Source organism: Oryx dammah, unplaced genomic scaffold (genome assembly GCF_014754425.2).
Source record: "Oryx dammah isolate SB20612 unplaced genomic scaffold, SCBI_Odam_1.1 HiC_scaffold_27, whole genome shotgun sequence".
Classification (NCBI taxonomy): Eukaryota; Metazoa; Chordata; class Mammalia; order Artiodactyla; family Bovidae; genus Oryx; species Oryx dammah.
This window is the reverse complement of record NW_024070211.1, coordinates 7,963,342-7,976,139: the sequence shown is the minus strand read 5'-3', so window position 1 is coordinate 7,976,139 and position 12,798 is coordinate 7,963,342. Positions and strand designations below refer to the sequence as shown.

The window sequence follows — 12,798 nt, the reverse complement described above, 5'->3', positions numbered from 1 at the left end:
GCGCCCTGAGGCCCCAGCCCCGCCGCTTCTGCTTTCCCGCTTCTCGCAGCGGCAGCAGCAGCAGCGGCGGCGGCGGAGAGGCGCCCGCGCCGGCCGCCCCCGGGGGAGCCGAGCCGCCGCCGCCGCCCGCCCGGCGCCCTGACGGCCGCTGTTATGCGTATTCCTGTAGACCCGAGCACCAGCCGCCGCTTCACACCTCCCTCCACGGCCTTCCCCTGCGGCGGCGGCGGCGGCGGCGGCGGCAAGATGGGCGAGAACAGCGGCGCGCTGACCGCGCAGGCGGCCGTGGGCCCCGGCGGGCGCGCCCGACCCGAGGTGCGCTCGATGGTGGACGTGCTGGCGGACCACGCGGGCGAGCTCGTGCGCACAGACAGCCCCAACTTCCTCTGCTCCGTACTGCCCTCGCACTGGCGTTGCAACAAGACGCTGCCCGTCGCCTTCAAGGTGAGTGCGGGGGAGGCCCCCCACCCCCGGGCGGGAGGACACCGGCCAGGCGGCTCCGGGCGTCTCCGCTGCAGGAGCCAAAGCCCCGGAAAAGGGAGGGGAAGGGAGGCGCCCGAGGGACCCCCGCGGTGAGAGCCGGGCCGCCGGGTCCCCCGGAGCTTTTGCGCGCTCCACCCGGGGACTTGGGCGTACACTCTAGAATGCACCCGGCACGGGTGACTTTTTAAGGGCCTTGCCACCTTCGGTCTTGGGGTGGTGGAGAAGAGGGCCCCTGCAGAGAGACCGTTGATGCGGAAACGGGCGGATGGGGTTTCGCTCTTCCCCAACCGGATCCCTCGGATACAGCCCTGCGGGCAGCGAGCGGGGCAGAGAGGAGCCCTGGGACTCGGGCGAGGACCCCGGAGGCGGGGTGCGGAGGGTGGGAGAGGGCCTACCCTCCCCTGCCCGCACCCCTCCTCCTGCACGGCTCTCAGAAAACACTTCCTGCTCACACCGTCAAACCCTGGCTTCTGAAATTTTACACCGGGAGGCTCCAGGCCGGGATGGGGGGCCCTGAACCCTAAACGATTGCTGGCCGGGATCCCGAATGTCAGACCGAGATTGGGGCGGGGGGTGCACTCCCACCCCTGGCAGCCCCTGGTAGCCATCCCGAGGAGCTTTTATCTCTTCGCTGGGGAGTAGGCGACTGTTTCATTTTCATTTTTTTTTAAGGGGGCAGCGAGATGAAACGAAAACGCCTTGGTTTTCCCCTAAACCTCTCACAGCTGCCGTGAGAAAGGGCAACGCAGGAAGGGCCATCGGCTGGGGGTGGCGGGTGCCCGAGGTGGCTGCAAACAGCGGCTCCTGGAAGCCCAGGCCGTCGTCGGTCCCATTAAGATGACTCCAAATTGGAAAAAGGGATGAGTGGCTCTTTGAGGTCTCCCGGGTGACATCTTAAAATACCAGTGGGGAAAATCTCCCGGGGAGGAGGGGGAGGGGGAGGCCCGTGTGACTTTAATCCTCAGAACGGAGGTTTTACTGTCACTTGGAGCTTAAAAGGAATCTTTGAAATTAAAAGAAGACAGGATGTTGACAGGAAATCTGGCCTTTTTAATCAGACCCCAAACATTTTCTCCTTGAAATTTTTACCATCTGGATCCCTAGTCCCTGCACGCGGTGGCCACGTTTAAATGGCTGTGACTGCCTTTGCAGTCTGATTTCCTTTGCAAAAGGCATCTGCCTCTCCACGCTCCTTGGGGCTGGGGTGGGGAAAACTGTACTAGGGGGCATCGCCACCTGCATTTTGCGATTCCCCAGCAGGTGCATCCTGCTATCAGAAGCCCCTCTCTCATTTTAAAGGGGGGTTCTGGGCAGCCCCTCTCAAAACAGCAGTTTGTTTTGCGTTTTGCATTTTCCCTGCATAACGAATTCAGGCTCTGCAGAGGCAGATAAACTGGGCCTGGGCCGCATTTCAGGGCCCCATTTCATACCCCAAAGGGCTGTTGCATTCATTGAATGTGGGGGAGCAGTCCCGTTATTGTTGTTGATAATATTTTCACTCAGAGACTCGGTTGCCAGGAGCGTGTTGATTCCTCTTTTGCTCAAGCCGAAGGGAAGAGAGGAACTGCACCCCAGGACATAGTGGCTGTGTTCATTCCCCGCTTTCACTTAGGTTTCATTGCATTGAAAGGATCAATTCTTCAGGACGTGACTTAACCAGTTGATGTAGAATTTGGGTGTGGAAAGTAGAGATTTTTGCCTTTCGATTTTTATGGTATTGGGGGTGGGGGCGCAAGTGTCTATTGTTTTTAAGCCTCTTCTCCACCCCCGCATTTGAAAAATCCGCATTGCGCCTGGGCCGTGTAGGGGAGCTGCTGACCCTGCCCCTCCCCTTCTTTTGCTGGCCTCCCTTACCTGCCTAAGCTGTCCCGCTGCCCCCATGCCCTCAGGTGGTGGCGCTGGGGGACGTGCCAGATGGAACGGTGGTGACGGTGATGGCGGGCAACGATGAGAACTACTCCGCTGAGCTGCGCAACGCCTCGGCCGTCATGAAGAACCAGGTGGCCAGGTTCAACGACCTCCGCTTCGTGGGCCGCAGTGGGCGAGGTGAGCGGAAGGGCGACTTTGGCGATGGCAGAGGCGCAGGGAAGTAAGCTGAGAACGAGGTTTGGGGTTCTGGCAGAAGCCCCTGAAGCAGGCCTCCAGGCCCAGCTCCGTCCAAGACAGCAGTTTGGAACCCCTTAAGGTGTTTCAGACTCTTTTGAGGACATGGAGAAAGTTAGGGTCCTTGGCCAGAAAAGACACAATTTTCTTCCCATTTCTGGGGTTTACTAACTTGTGAAACCTTCCGTGTCTCCCCTCTTTCCCGATTAAGCACCTCAGCCTCACAAAAGATGCTGGGAGATCGTGGACCAACAAGCTCAAAATGGGGCCTCGTGGGTCTTTACGGCGCGGCGCCTTACTTAGAAGCTGGTTTAGACAAATCCTTGGTCTTTGGGGCCCCGAACACCCCAACCACTCTCTCCACTGGGGTGGATTCTCCCCCACACTTTGAGGCTGCCTCTCCCCAACTGTGGTCTCCCGAAGCCACAGTTTCGCCAGCCCCTTTGAACCTTAAGGTGGTTTAGAAAAGAAAAAAAAAATGCAGTGCAGGATGCTGGGTGCTGGAAAGCAGAGCTTGAAGGCTGCCATCTCCCACTCTAGAAACAAGGCTGGTGTGCCACCCTGCCTATCTGACCTTCCTGGGGCATTATGAGGGAAGGCAGGACCAGACGCCGCTGTGGCTGCCGCCAGGGGCTATTGAGTGGGAGGCGGCTGGGACCTGAAACCGCATCATCACTTCTGGATTGAGAAATCCTAGAACCCCGGCCAGGCGAAATGGAGACTTAAGGGCTTGCTGGCCCTTTAAGACCAGGCTGCCGAAAAGCTAAAAGCGGGGAGTGTCCTTTCCAGGCAACCAGCCGACCCCTCCAGCTTGTTAAGAAAGCTAGCTAGGTTCCCTCTGCTTCCAGTCTCCACAGAGGCTGAGGCAGAATTGTACTTTTCATCACCAATAAACAAGACGTTCTTAAGGTTTTAGTTCCCTCTGAGCCACCAGCCCAGCTCGGAAACGGGCATCTGGGCACCATTTTTTCCTCTCCAGCCATTCAATGTATACATACAAATGTCAAACATATTTTGACTTTTCAGCATTAATTAAAACCAGGGCATTATTTGCATGTAATAACTGTTTACTTGTTACTTTTTTATGAAACTGAAATAGTTTACATTCTTTCAAACATTTCCTGTTCCTGTTGGCTCCCTTCCCCACGCACAGATTTCTTTCAAACGTTGCCCTTAACTGGTTGCAGGTTGATGGATGGAAAATGTTTGCTTTTATGAATTAAGCTTTCATTGCTGCTCCTAATTAGTCTCCAAGCCCCCTTTGTCATTCCCAATCTCTCAAGCCTTTTGCAACTTAATCCCGGCCCCAGCCCCAAGTGGAGAGTCGAGCCACTGGTCGGCGGGGGGCTCGCTGGGATGCGGTTGGATGCGGTTGGATCTCGGGCGGTGGCCGGGTCCACCAGTGGCAGTGGAGGCCCCCTGGAGCTGCAGCAGAAGGGACGGTCAATGCTGGGAGCTCAGCGAAGCATCAGGGTGGTTCCCCCTACTCCCTCTCCTGGAAAGTGACAAGTTGGTTATTCTTTGTGTTCCTGAGGTCTCACCTGGCCGTCCCTGCCACTGAAAGTGATTTCTTGGTAGTATTTATACCCACAGACCTGCACCCACCCCGCAAGGCCCACAGAGAGGGAGCTAGGTTTCCAAAGTATCATTCAGCCATGGGCTCTTGGAGCAGGCACTGGGGAGGGAGGCTGGGATCCTGGCTCTGGGAGGTGCAGGAGGTGGAGTTTACAAACTCCATTTTCTCTCCAGTCTCAGTGGTCCTAGGAGGCAGAAGAGGCCTGAAGGGGTGTTCTGATGCCCTTGGAACTCGATGAGCCTTTCAGACCTTGGAGGCTCATCAGACAGCCTGGGCTCTGTGACCAGCCAACCCGGATCCAGTCCCAGCTCTGCTGGTGACTCGCTGGATGACACTGGGCAAATGGCTTACTAACCTCTGTGTGTCTCTGTTGTTTCCTCATCTGTAAAATGGGGCAATACTCGTACCTCCCTTGTGGGATTTCTTTGAGCATTAAGGAAACTGGTACTAGTGTATCGGTTGGCACCTGCTGAGAACGGGATACAGGTTAGAGACTGTGTTACTTCAAGTGCCTGGGACTGGAGGAGACCTTTGAAGTCCCTTTGAGTGGTGACAGTCAGTGATTCTCTGATTATGGTGTGGTTTGGGCGGGGGTGGGGGAAAACCAGAAGATGTGAATTGTTGAGTGGGAGAAGTGGAGGCGGCTGGCAGTGAGGAAGGAAGACACAGGGGTCCTGTGGCATGCAGCCACACCTCTGCTGTACCCAGCCTGCCCATTGGGAAATTCCCTCCCAGGAACACATCGGTGGTTGACACAGACAGTTTGGGCCAATTAGGAATCAGGACAGCCTGGGGTTTGGGACTCCAAGCCTTTCCCTGGCTCTCTGACTTCTGCCAGAACTTAAGCCAGATGGAAACTTCTGTTCATCTCCTTGCTTTTTATCCCTTGATCCTGCCTTAATTCTAAGAAAGAGATTTCCGTGCAAGACATATACACAGAACTACCACAGAGCTCTCATGATAAACCAGAAAGTGTAAACCAAGAGAAGAAAGGGAAGGAAACCAAGTCATTCTCCTGCAGTGATTAGGGCTGACGTCCCCGCCCTGCCAGACGCAGCACCCCTTCTCACAGAAGATTTTTGCAACAGGTCCTCTACCATCCTACGATTGAAATGTGCATGATATCGTCATAACCTGTCCACCTACGTGCATTCTCAAAATCGATAGAATTCCATAACTCTAATGGAGAGAAAAAGGAAAAGTAACTTCTCACGATGTATCTGTTTGAATATGTAAATGTTGGAGCCGACAGACACTGTGGGGTAGATGGATGTTTGCACCTCCAGCGGAAGCCCTGTGACCCCAACCCTACAGGCCAGGTGCACGTGACTCAGTCTGAATGTGGCACCGTCGCCAGGGACACGATTTGCTGAAGCTGTGAGAAATCTTTGGCAAAACTCTGAGCAAAATTTTTTTGAAACAATTAAGAACTATCTTCTCTCCTGGAAAATTCAATAGATGTTAAAAGAGTACAAAAACTTCTGTTTTATGTCAAACTGAGTTAGGCTCATGGCTCAGACTCTCTATAAGCTGGTTTTCACACGGAAAGAACGAATAATCCATTGCCTTGTGCAGTGCTCAACGTTTTTATCTCCCCTACCCACCACATCCCACCTCTTGAGGACCACGCACCATAAACTCCCAAAATGGCCCCTAGTCAAAGCTGCGGTTTTTCCAGTAGTCATGTATGGATGTGAGAGTTGGACTATAAAGAAAGCTGAGCACCGAAGAATTGATGCTTTTGAACTGTGGTGTTGGAGAAGACTCTTGAGAGTCCCTGGGACTGCAAGGAGATCCAACCAGTCCATCCTAAAGGAGATGAGTCCTGAATATTCATTGGAAGAACTGATGCTGAAGCTGAAACTCCAATACTTTGGCCACCTCATGTGAAGAGTTGACTCATTGGAAAAGACCCTGATGCTAGAAAAAATTGAAGGTAGAAGGAGAAGGGGACAACAGAGGATGAGGTAGTTGGATGGCATCACTGACTCAATGGACCTAAGTCTGAGTAAACTTCGGGAGTTGGTGATGGACAGGGAGGCCTGGAGTGCTGCAGTCCCTGGGGTTGCAGAGAGTCAGACAAGACTGACCGACTGAACTGAATTGAACTGAGGAGGGGGCCACTAGGTGAAGATGAAAAGAACTGAACCGTCATGAACTGGTTAAAAAGAAACCTCAGTGTGTGGCGAGAAATTTGGAATGTGATCGCGGACACAGGCTTAGGGGGACCACTGGTGGGAGAGAAGTAGATGGCTTCTTGGTCGATCCTGAACAAATCCAGAGGCCCCCAGAGATGAGTCCTCCCCCTGTCCATGAAGCCCCGGGGGCGGGGACTTGTTCCACAGGAACCCAGGCCTAGAGGGACAGAGACTCGCCCAGGACCACACTGCCAGACCTCACCACGTGCTGCTGCATTCAGCAGCCAAAGCCTGGGTCCTCTGGCGAAGTCTGGGGGCTGGTCTCAGCCCCACGATGCAGCAATTTCCAGGCTAGGACTCCGCCCCCCACTTCCAGGTCCACCTGCCCCCAGTCCAGGAGTTACACCTTGATGTGCAAGTGAGCCTGGGATTCCTGCACAAAGTCCTCTCGGCTTCCTGCCCTTAAGAGACGGCTGGATGGGTTTGCTGCCAGGCACAGAGAGAGGCGAGGGGCGCTCTGGGAGCTGGCTTCCCCCACCTCTGGCTCGCGGGGGTCGGGGGGCGCAGCCTCCTGTGGCACCTGACACCTGACCCCTCCCACTCCTGCTCCCAGGTCTCAGCTCCTCCCCTCCTCCTTCCTCCCTCCCTCCTCTCTGTGGGTACCTGGGAAGGGTGGTGTCAGGCCTGGAAACTGGGAGGAAGCTGTTGAGGTGGGCTGGTGACCTCAGGGCTGGCCTGTGGCTTGCTGCCTAGGGGGGTGGAGTTTCTCACACCCAAGGAGTAGATGCTTAGGGTCGTTGTGGCGGGGCAGGCTCCAGTAAGTGCTAACCTTTCCGGGTTCTGCTTGATGACCTGTCCAACTCTTTGCCCTGCTGTGAGCCTCAGTTTTCTCATCTGTAAAATGGGAGCAGTAACCTCTGCCCTTTCATTTCACAAACATTCACTGGGCACGTGCTATGTGCCAGATGCTGTCCTAGGGGCTGGGGACAGAGCAATGAAGAAGAGAGATATTCTGGCCCCCACAGAGCGTATCATCTAGTTGCCGTTCAGTCGCTTAGTCGTGTCTGGCTCTTTGCGACCCCATGGACTGCAGCACGCCAGGCCTCCCTGTCCTTCACTGTCTCCCAGAGTTTGCTCACACTCATGTCCATTGAGTTGATGATGCCTTTCAACCATCTCATCTAGTAGAGGGAGACAAAATAAACAAGTAGATGGATTATTGGCAGTAATAAGCCTTAGGAGGAAATTCAAGCCTAGCAAGTGGAAGTGGGAAGGTCTATGATGCTTCAGAGTGAGCTTCTTAACCTTTCATCGCTCCAGGAACCCCTTTAACAGTCTCAGAATAGTGTTTTTCAACCTAGAGGGGTGAGATGAAGCGGGAGGTGGGAGGGAAGTTCAAGAAGGAGGGGACATATGTATACCTACGGCTGATTCATGTTGATGTATGGCAGACATTTATACAATATTGCAAAGCAATTATCCTCTAATTAAAAATAAATTTTTTAGAAAGTAGACCATAAAAAAATGAAATAAAATGCAAAGGATGGTGATGAAAGCCAATTATATTAAAACATAGTTAGCAAAACATTTTTTTTAATGTGATAAATATGCTGTCTAGTTAGCGTGTTAAATAGCAAGATCTAGCAATGGGTTTGATGATGACTGTGACTTTGAAGTTGTGACGAGCACAAAAGATATTTAAAGAAATCTGCACTGTCTGTAACGTGATATGTTAATATCTGTGACGTCTGTGGGCGACAAGGTCACGGAGACTGCTGTCACGCCTCTGTGGTTTGTTGCCTGCGTTCATCCTTCAGAGAGATGATACATTTCAGGTGGAGGCTTGGGAAGACACAGACGTGGTCCTTTTCTTTTTTTTCTATCACACTTCTCAGGCCTGCTCGATTCTAAGAGGCATGCCAGGATAAAAATGTCTCCTCTACATGAAGTGACCCTGGAGGGCCTCCCTGGGAAGGTGACTGTTCAGTGACACCTGAAGGAAGGGAGGTTAAAAACAGAGGGCTCCAGTGATCTGGCGAGTGCAGGGACCCCGCAGCCCATCGGCTCTAGGCTGGCCACCTAAACCACCCTGGTACCAGGGAGGCGATGGAAGGGTCAGAAGCCCAGGGACCTCTGGAGAGTGCCTGACTGGTTGGAGAGAGGGTCCAACAGGGAACACCTCAGAATGAGAGGAAGCAGTAATGGGGCAGAAGGGTCCCTGGGAGGGGATGGGCGGAGAGCCTGAGGCCAAGAGACTTTCTGCATGCCCTGTTTCCAGAAGCCATGGAAAGTGCCCCTGTGGTCTGTGAGGGGCCAGGCTGGTTTCTCTGGCCCAGACGCCAGGTCAGACTCAGGTGCATTTCCATCCCTGCCTCCAGCCGCCAGTTCTGGAAAGTTCCTCCAGAGAGGCCCCTCTCTGCCCCAGTTCAAGTCACACCTCAATTTAAACGGCTACCCTTCCTCTGCTCCCTCCCTCACACACACACACACACACACACACACACACACACACTCACTCACTCACTCACACACTCTCTCTCTCTCTCTCTCTCTCTCACACACACACACACTCTCTGTCTCTCACACACACTCTCTCTCTCTCTCTCTTTCTCTCTCTCTCTCTCACACACACACACACTCTCTGTCTCTCACACACTCTCTCTCTCTCTCTCTCTCTCTACCCCAGGCTCAGAAGCCCCTGTTGGTGGTGTGGCCCAAGCAGCCTGACTGGTTTTCTTTTTTTTTTTTTTATCTGAGTATCTTTGCTTTTAGGGGCTTCCCTGGTTGTCATTCGTGGAGTCGCAAAGAGCCGGACAGGACTGAGCGACTCAACTGAACTGGTGACTCAGACAGTAAAGAACCTGCCTGCAATGCAGGAGACCCGGGTTCGATCCCTGGGTGGGGAAGATCCCCTGGAGAAGAGAATGGCCACCCACCCCGGGACCCTTGCCTGACAGATCCCTTGGACGGGGCGCCTGGTGGGCTGCAGTCCACGGCGTCGCAGAGTCAGACGTGACTGAGCGACTGGCGCGCACCGCCGCTTTACAGTGCTGTGCTAGTTTCTGCCGTAGAGCACAGGGAGGCAGCTGCATGGGTACATATGTCCCCTCTCTTTTTTTTGGATTTCCTTTCCATTTAGGTCACTGCAGAGCATTGGGTAGAGTTCCCTGTCTATACAGTAGGTTCTCCTTATTCTGTTCTCTGTTTTGTGCGTAGTGGTGTAGACATGCCAGTCACAGTCTCCCAGTTTATCCCACCCACTCTTCCCCTGTGGCGTCCATACACTTGTTCTCTTTGTCTGTGTCTCTGTGTCTGCTTTGCAAATAGGTTCACCTGGATCATTTTTCTAGGTTTCACATGTATGTGCTAATATACGCTATTTGTTTTTCTCTTTCTGACTTACTTCGGTCCGTGTGACAGTCTCTAGGTCCATCCATGTCTCTGCAAATATCACAGTTTTGTTCCTTTTTATGGCTGTTTTCTTTTGCGCTGGGTTGTCCTGTTTCTGGGGCTGGAATTTTCAGTCCCATCAGTGGATCAAGTGCCAGCCATGCTAAGCTGGCTATTGGTCCCTCCCCCCAACACACACCCCTCAAACTTTTGTCTCCCACCTGTGAAGTGGGAATATGGAATTGGGTCTGCCTGTCCTCGGTGGGTGTTGAGAGTACGAGGACAGCCCTGGGGGAACGCAGGTGCACAGAGCCATCAGCCCCTGCCCTCGGGGAGTCCCCAGGCCCATAACTGGGGACCGGAGGTAGGGGCGCTCAGAGGCAGAGCAGAAGGAGGCCAGTGTGACTTGGGGATCAGCGATCCTCACGCACCCCCCCAGCCCCCAACCTCATATATCGTGGAGACTTTGATGATAATGGAGAGCAGGGCAGGAAGGGAGACTCCAACTTCAGAAAAGGTGCTGGGAAAATCAGGTTGCCCTTTGAGGAAAAACCTTTACCTTCTACCAGGCCAACCGGTAAATCCCTAGAACAATCAAAAGGCAACGTAGGAGGCAGAGAGGATGATACTGATCGAAGGCACCCTTTATCTGCTTGCTCCACGGGGAAACCTCCCCAAACATGAAAAGACAGGAGCAGCCGCAAATCAAGAGGCAGAAGTGAAAATGCAAATCAGCTCGGAGTCAGAAAGCGAAACGTAAGGGCCAGTGAAGGGGGAGACCGATTGCCACAAACAGGACAAGGAGAGTGTTAAGGAGCTTGCTAGAGAGTGGGGGGGTTGTGTGTGTGTTTAAGGCATTAAAACCTTAAAACTCGGGAAGACCGTGAAGCAGTCATTTGTGTTGGATGAGGACAGATGATAAACATAAAACGTTTCGGTCTCACTGATAATAGAACAAAGGTGTTGAAGTTAAGAGCGTTTCAGAGATCTTCCACCTTGATAGACTTGGTCCTGAAGATGCTGACCACATCACAGTAGACTTGGCCCCACACCGATGACCATGCTTCTCTCTGGAGAGTCATCTCACTGGAGAGATCAGTGCCCCTGAATCCATCTCAGCCCTCTGATGAGATGAAATCACTCACCGCTGCCTGGAGTCTGCTGCTGTTGCTGCTGCTGCTGCGTCGCTTCAGTCGTGCCCGACTCTGTGCGACCCCATAGACGGCCGCCCACCAGGCTCCCCCGTCCCTGGGATTCTCTAGGCAAGAACATTGGAGTGGGTTGCCATGTCCTTCTCCAATGCATGAAACTGAAAAGTGAAAAGGAAGTCTAAGGAAATAAGCAGAGGGGTAGACAAAGATTTTTATAAACAGAAGGTCATTTTCCTTTTATTTTAAATGGTAACAAAAAAATCATGATTTTTAGTTTTTTTCTTCCCCTCCTCAGGAATTTTGAATGGAGAATTTGGGGCCAAATGTCTATCTAAAAATAGAACAGAGTTCTGGAAATAACAGTTGTGTCTACAAATGAAATGTCTGTAGCTCCCAAATCAGTGCTTTTTCCAGCCCCAGTTGCACACGCCAATAAGAAATGAGCAGCAGCATAAATACCCAAGATAAGGGGACGGATAAATAAAAGATGAGGCTTCCATGAGTGGAAATATTTTGCAGCCATTAAAAATGAAGTTTATGAAGAATTTTTAATGATGTAAGTGCTCATGATGTGATGTTAAGTGAACAGGAAAAAAAGGTACGGAAATATTTATTGTCATTTTTACAACTGTGTAAAAACATACACTCCCCCGAAAAGGGTTGCAGGAGAGAACATTCAAATGTTAATAGTGTTTCTCTCTAGCTAGTGGAACTGTGGGTGATTTCTTCTTCTTTTTTTATATTTTCTGTATTCTCAAAAGTTTCTCTAAAGGTTACGAATTATTTTCAGGAAAAAACATGTACCTATCCTAGCTCCCCACCCCAAAATCCTGAGAGTCTCTGGGGAATAGCACAAAGGCCGAAAAACAGGGAATAAATAAGCCAGGGTGGCCAGAACGCAGGGTAAGGGGAATGTGATCAAATGGGTACCAGGCCTCCAGGGGGCCTTGAATGCCAAGCCCAGCAGCTTGAAGTTCACCCAGAGTCCTCTCTTCTGCCCCGAGGTCACAGGAGAGAGGCCCAGCCCTTCTGGAAGAGGAGGGCTTCAGGCTGTTGTGAATAGCTTCCTGGTGCCAACCTCCTGCCTTTATTTCCGCCCCCCAGGTAAAAGTTTCACACTGACCATCACCGTGTTCACCAACCCCACACAAGTGGCCACCTACCATCGTGCCATCAAAGTGACCGTGGATGGACCCCGGGAGCCTAGACGTAAGTGCAAAAGCCACTGAGCCAACTGGGTTGGGGAGGAGACCCCAGTGGAGTCACCAGGGTCAGGCATATGGCAATGAATCCCTGGAGCCCTGGAGGATGCAGTCCTGCTGCTCAACTCTGCACCCGGCCTCCCTGCACTATGTGCTAATGCTTAGCCTGGGGCTGTAGGAAGCCAGGCTGCAAAGGGGAGGTGATGCAGTCAGCGTGACCCCCACCCTGCCACCCCCAGGGTTGACTGCCCGTGAGGGGGCGACGCGGGACTATGGAAAGGATGGAAAAGACTGCAGAGATGGCGGTGTGTGGGGGGGGGGGTGGAGATGGGGCCCGGTTGGCTTGACTCCACCCCAGCTTCCTCTGCCAGTGTGGGAGGGAGGGAGTGCGGGAAGCAGGTGCTACTCGGGGTGCGAGGCCACATCCCCTCCTTGGAAACCCTTCCTTTGAATCTCAGTGTGTGATTTAAGTCTCACAGAGCCCAGGCACTCTGACCCCAGGACCCACCTCTTGAGATCAGGAATGCAGATCTGATTCCGCAGATGTTTACTGAGCACGTATTCTCTGCAGGGAGCAGGGCACCCATGCATTTTAGCATCAAAGAGGGTTTCTGTTTCGTTGCTTCTGCCTGCTGGATGACCCAGAGTTTCAGATTCAGATTAGGGAAACCGGAGGGGCAGCTGCCACTGTGGGCCAGAGACCGGTGTTTCCTGAATGAATGAGGGAATGAATGAATGAAACAAAGATGCAGCCG

The 12,798-nt window shown here is 52.9% G+C and overlaps 1 protein-coding gene across 1 annotated transcript in view; it reads left to right on the top strand.

The window, feature by feature from the left end:
* The window catches only part of RUNX3 (RUNX family transcription factor 3), a 66,203-nt gene that overhangs the window by 34,428 nt on the left and 18,977 nt on the right, over positions 1-12,798 (top strand). Inside the window, exons 2-4 of the mRNA XM_040229633.1 lie at positions 170-444; positions 2,373-2,529; positions 11,946-12,050. Of these exons, the coding sequence (XP_040085567.1) occupies positions 170-444; positions 2,373-2,529; positions 11,946-12,050 (537 nt within the window). The remainder of the gene's footprint in view (positions 1-169; positions 445-2,372; positions 2,530-11,945; positions 12,051-12,798) is intronic.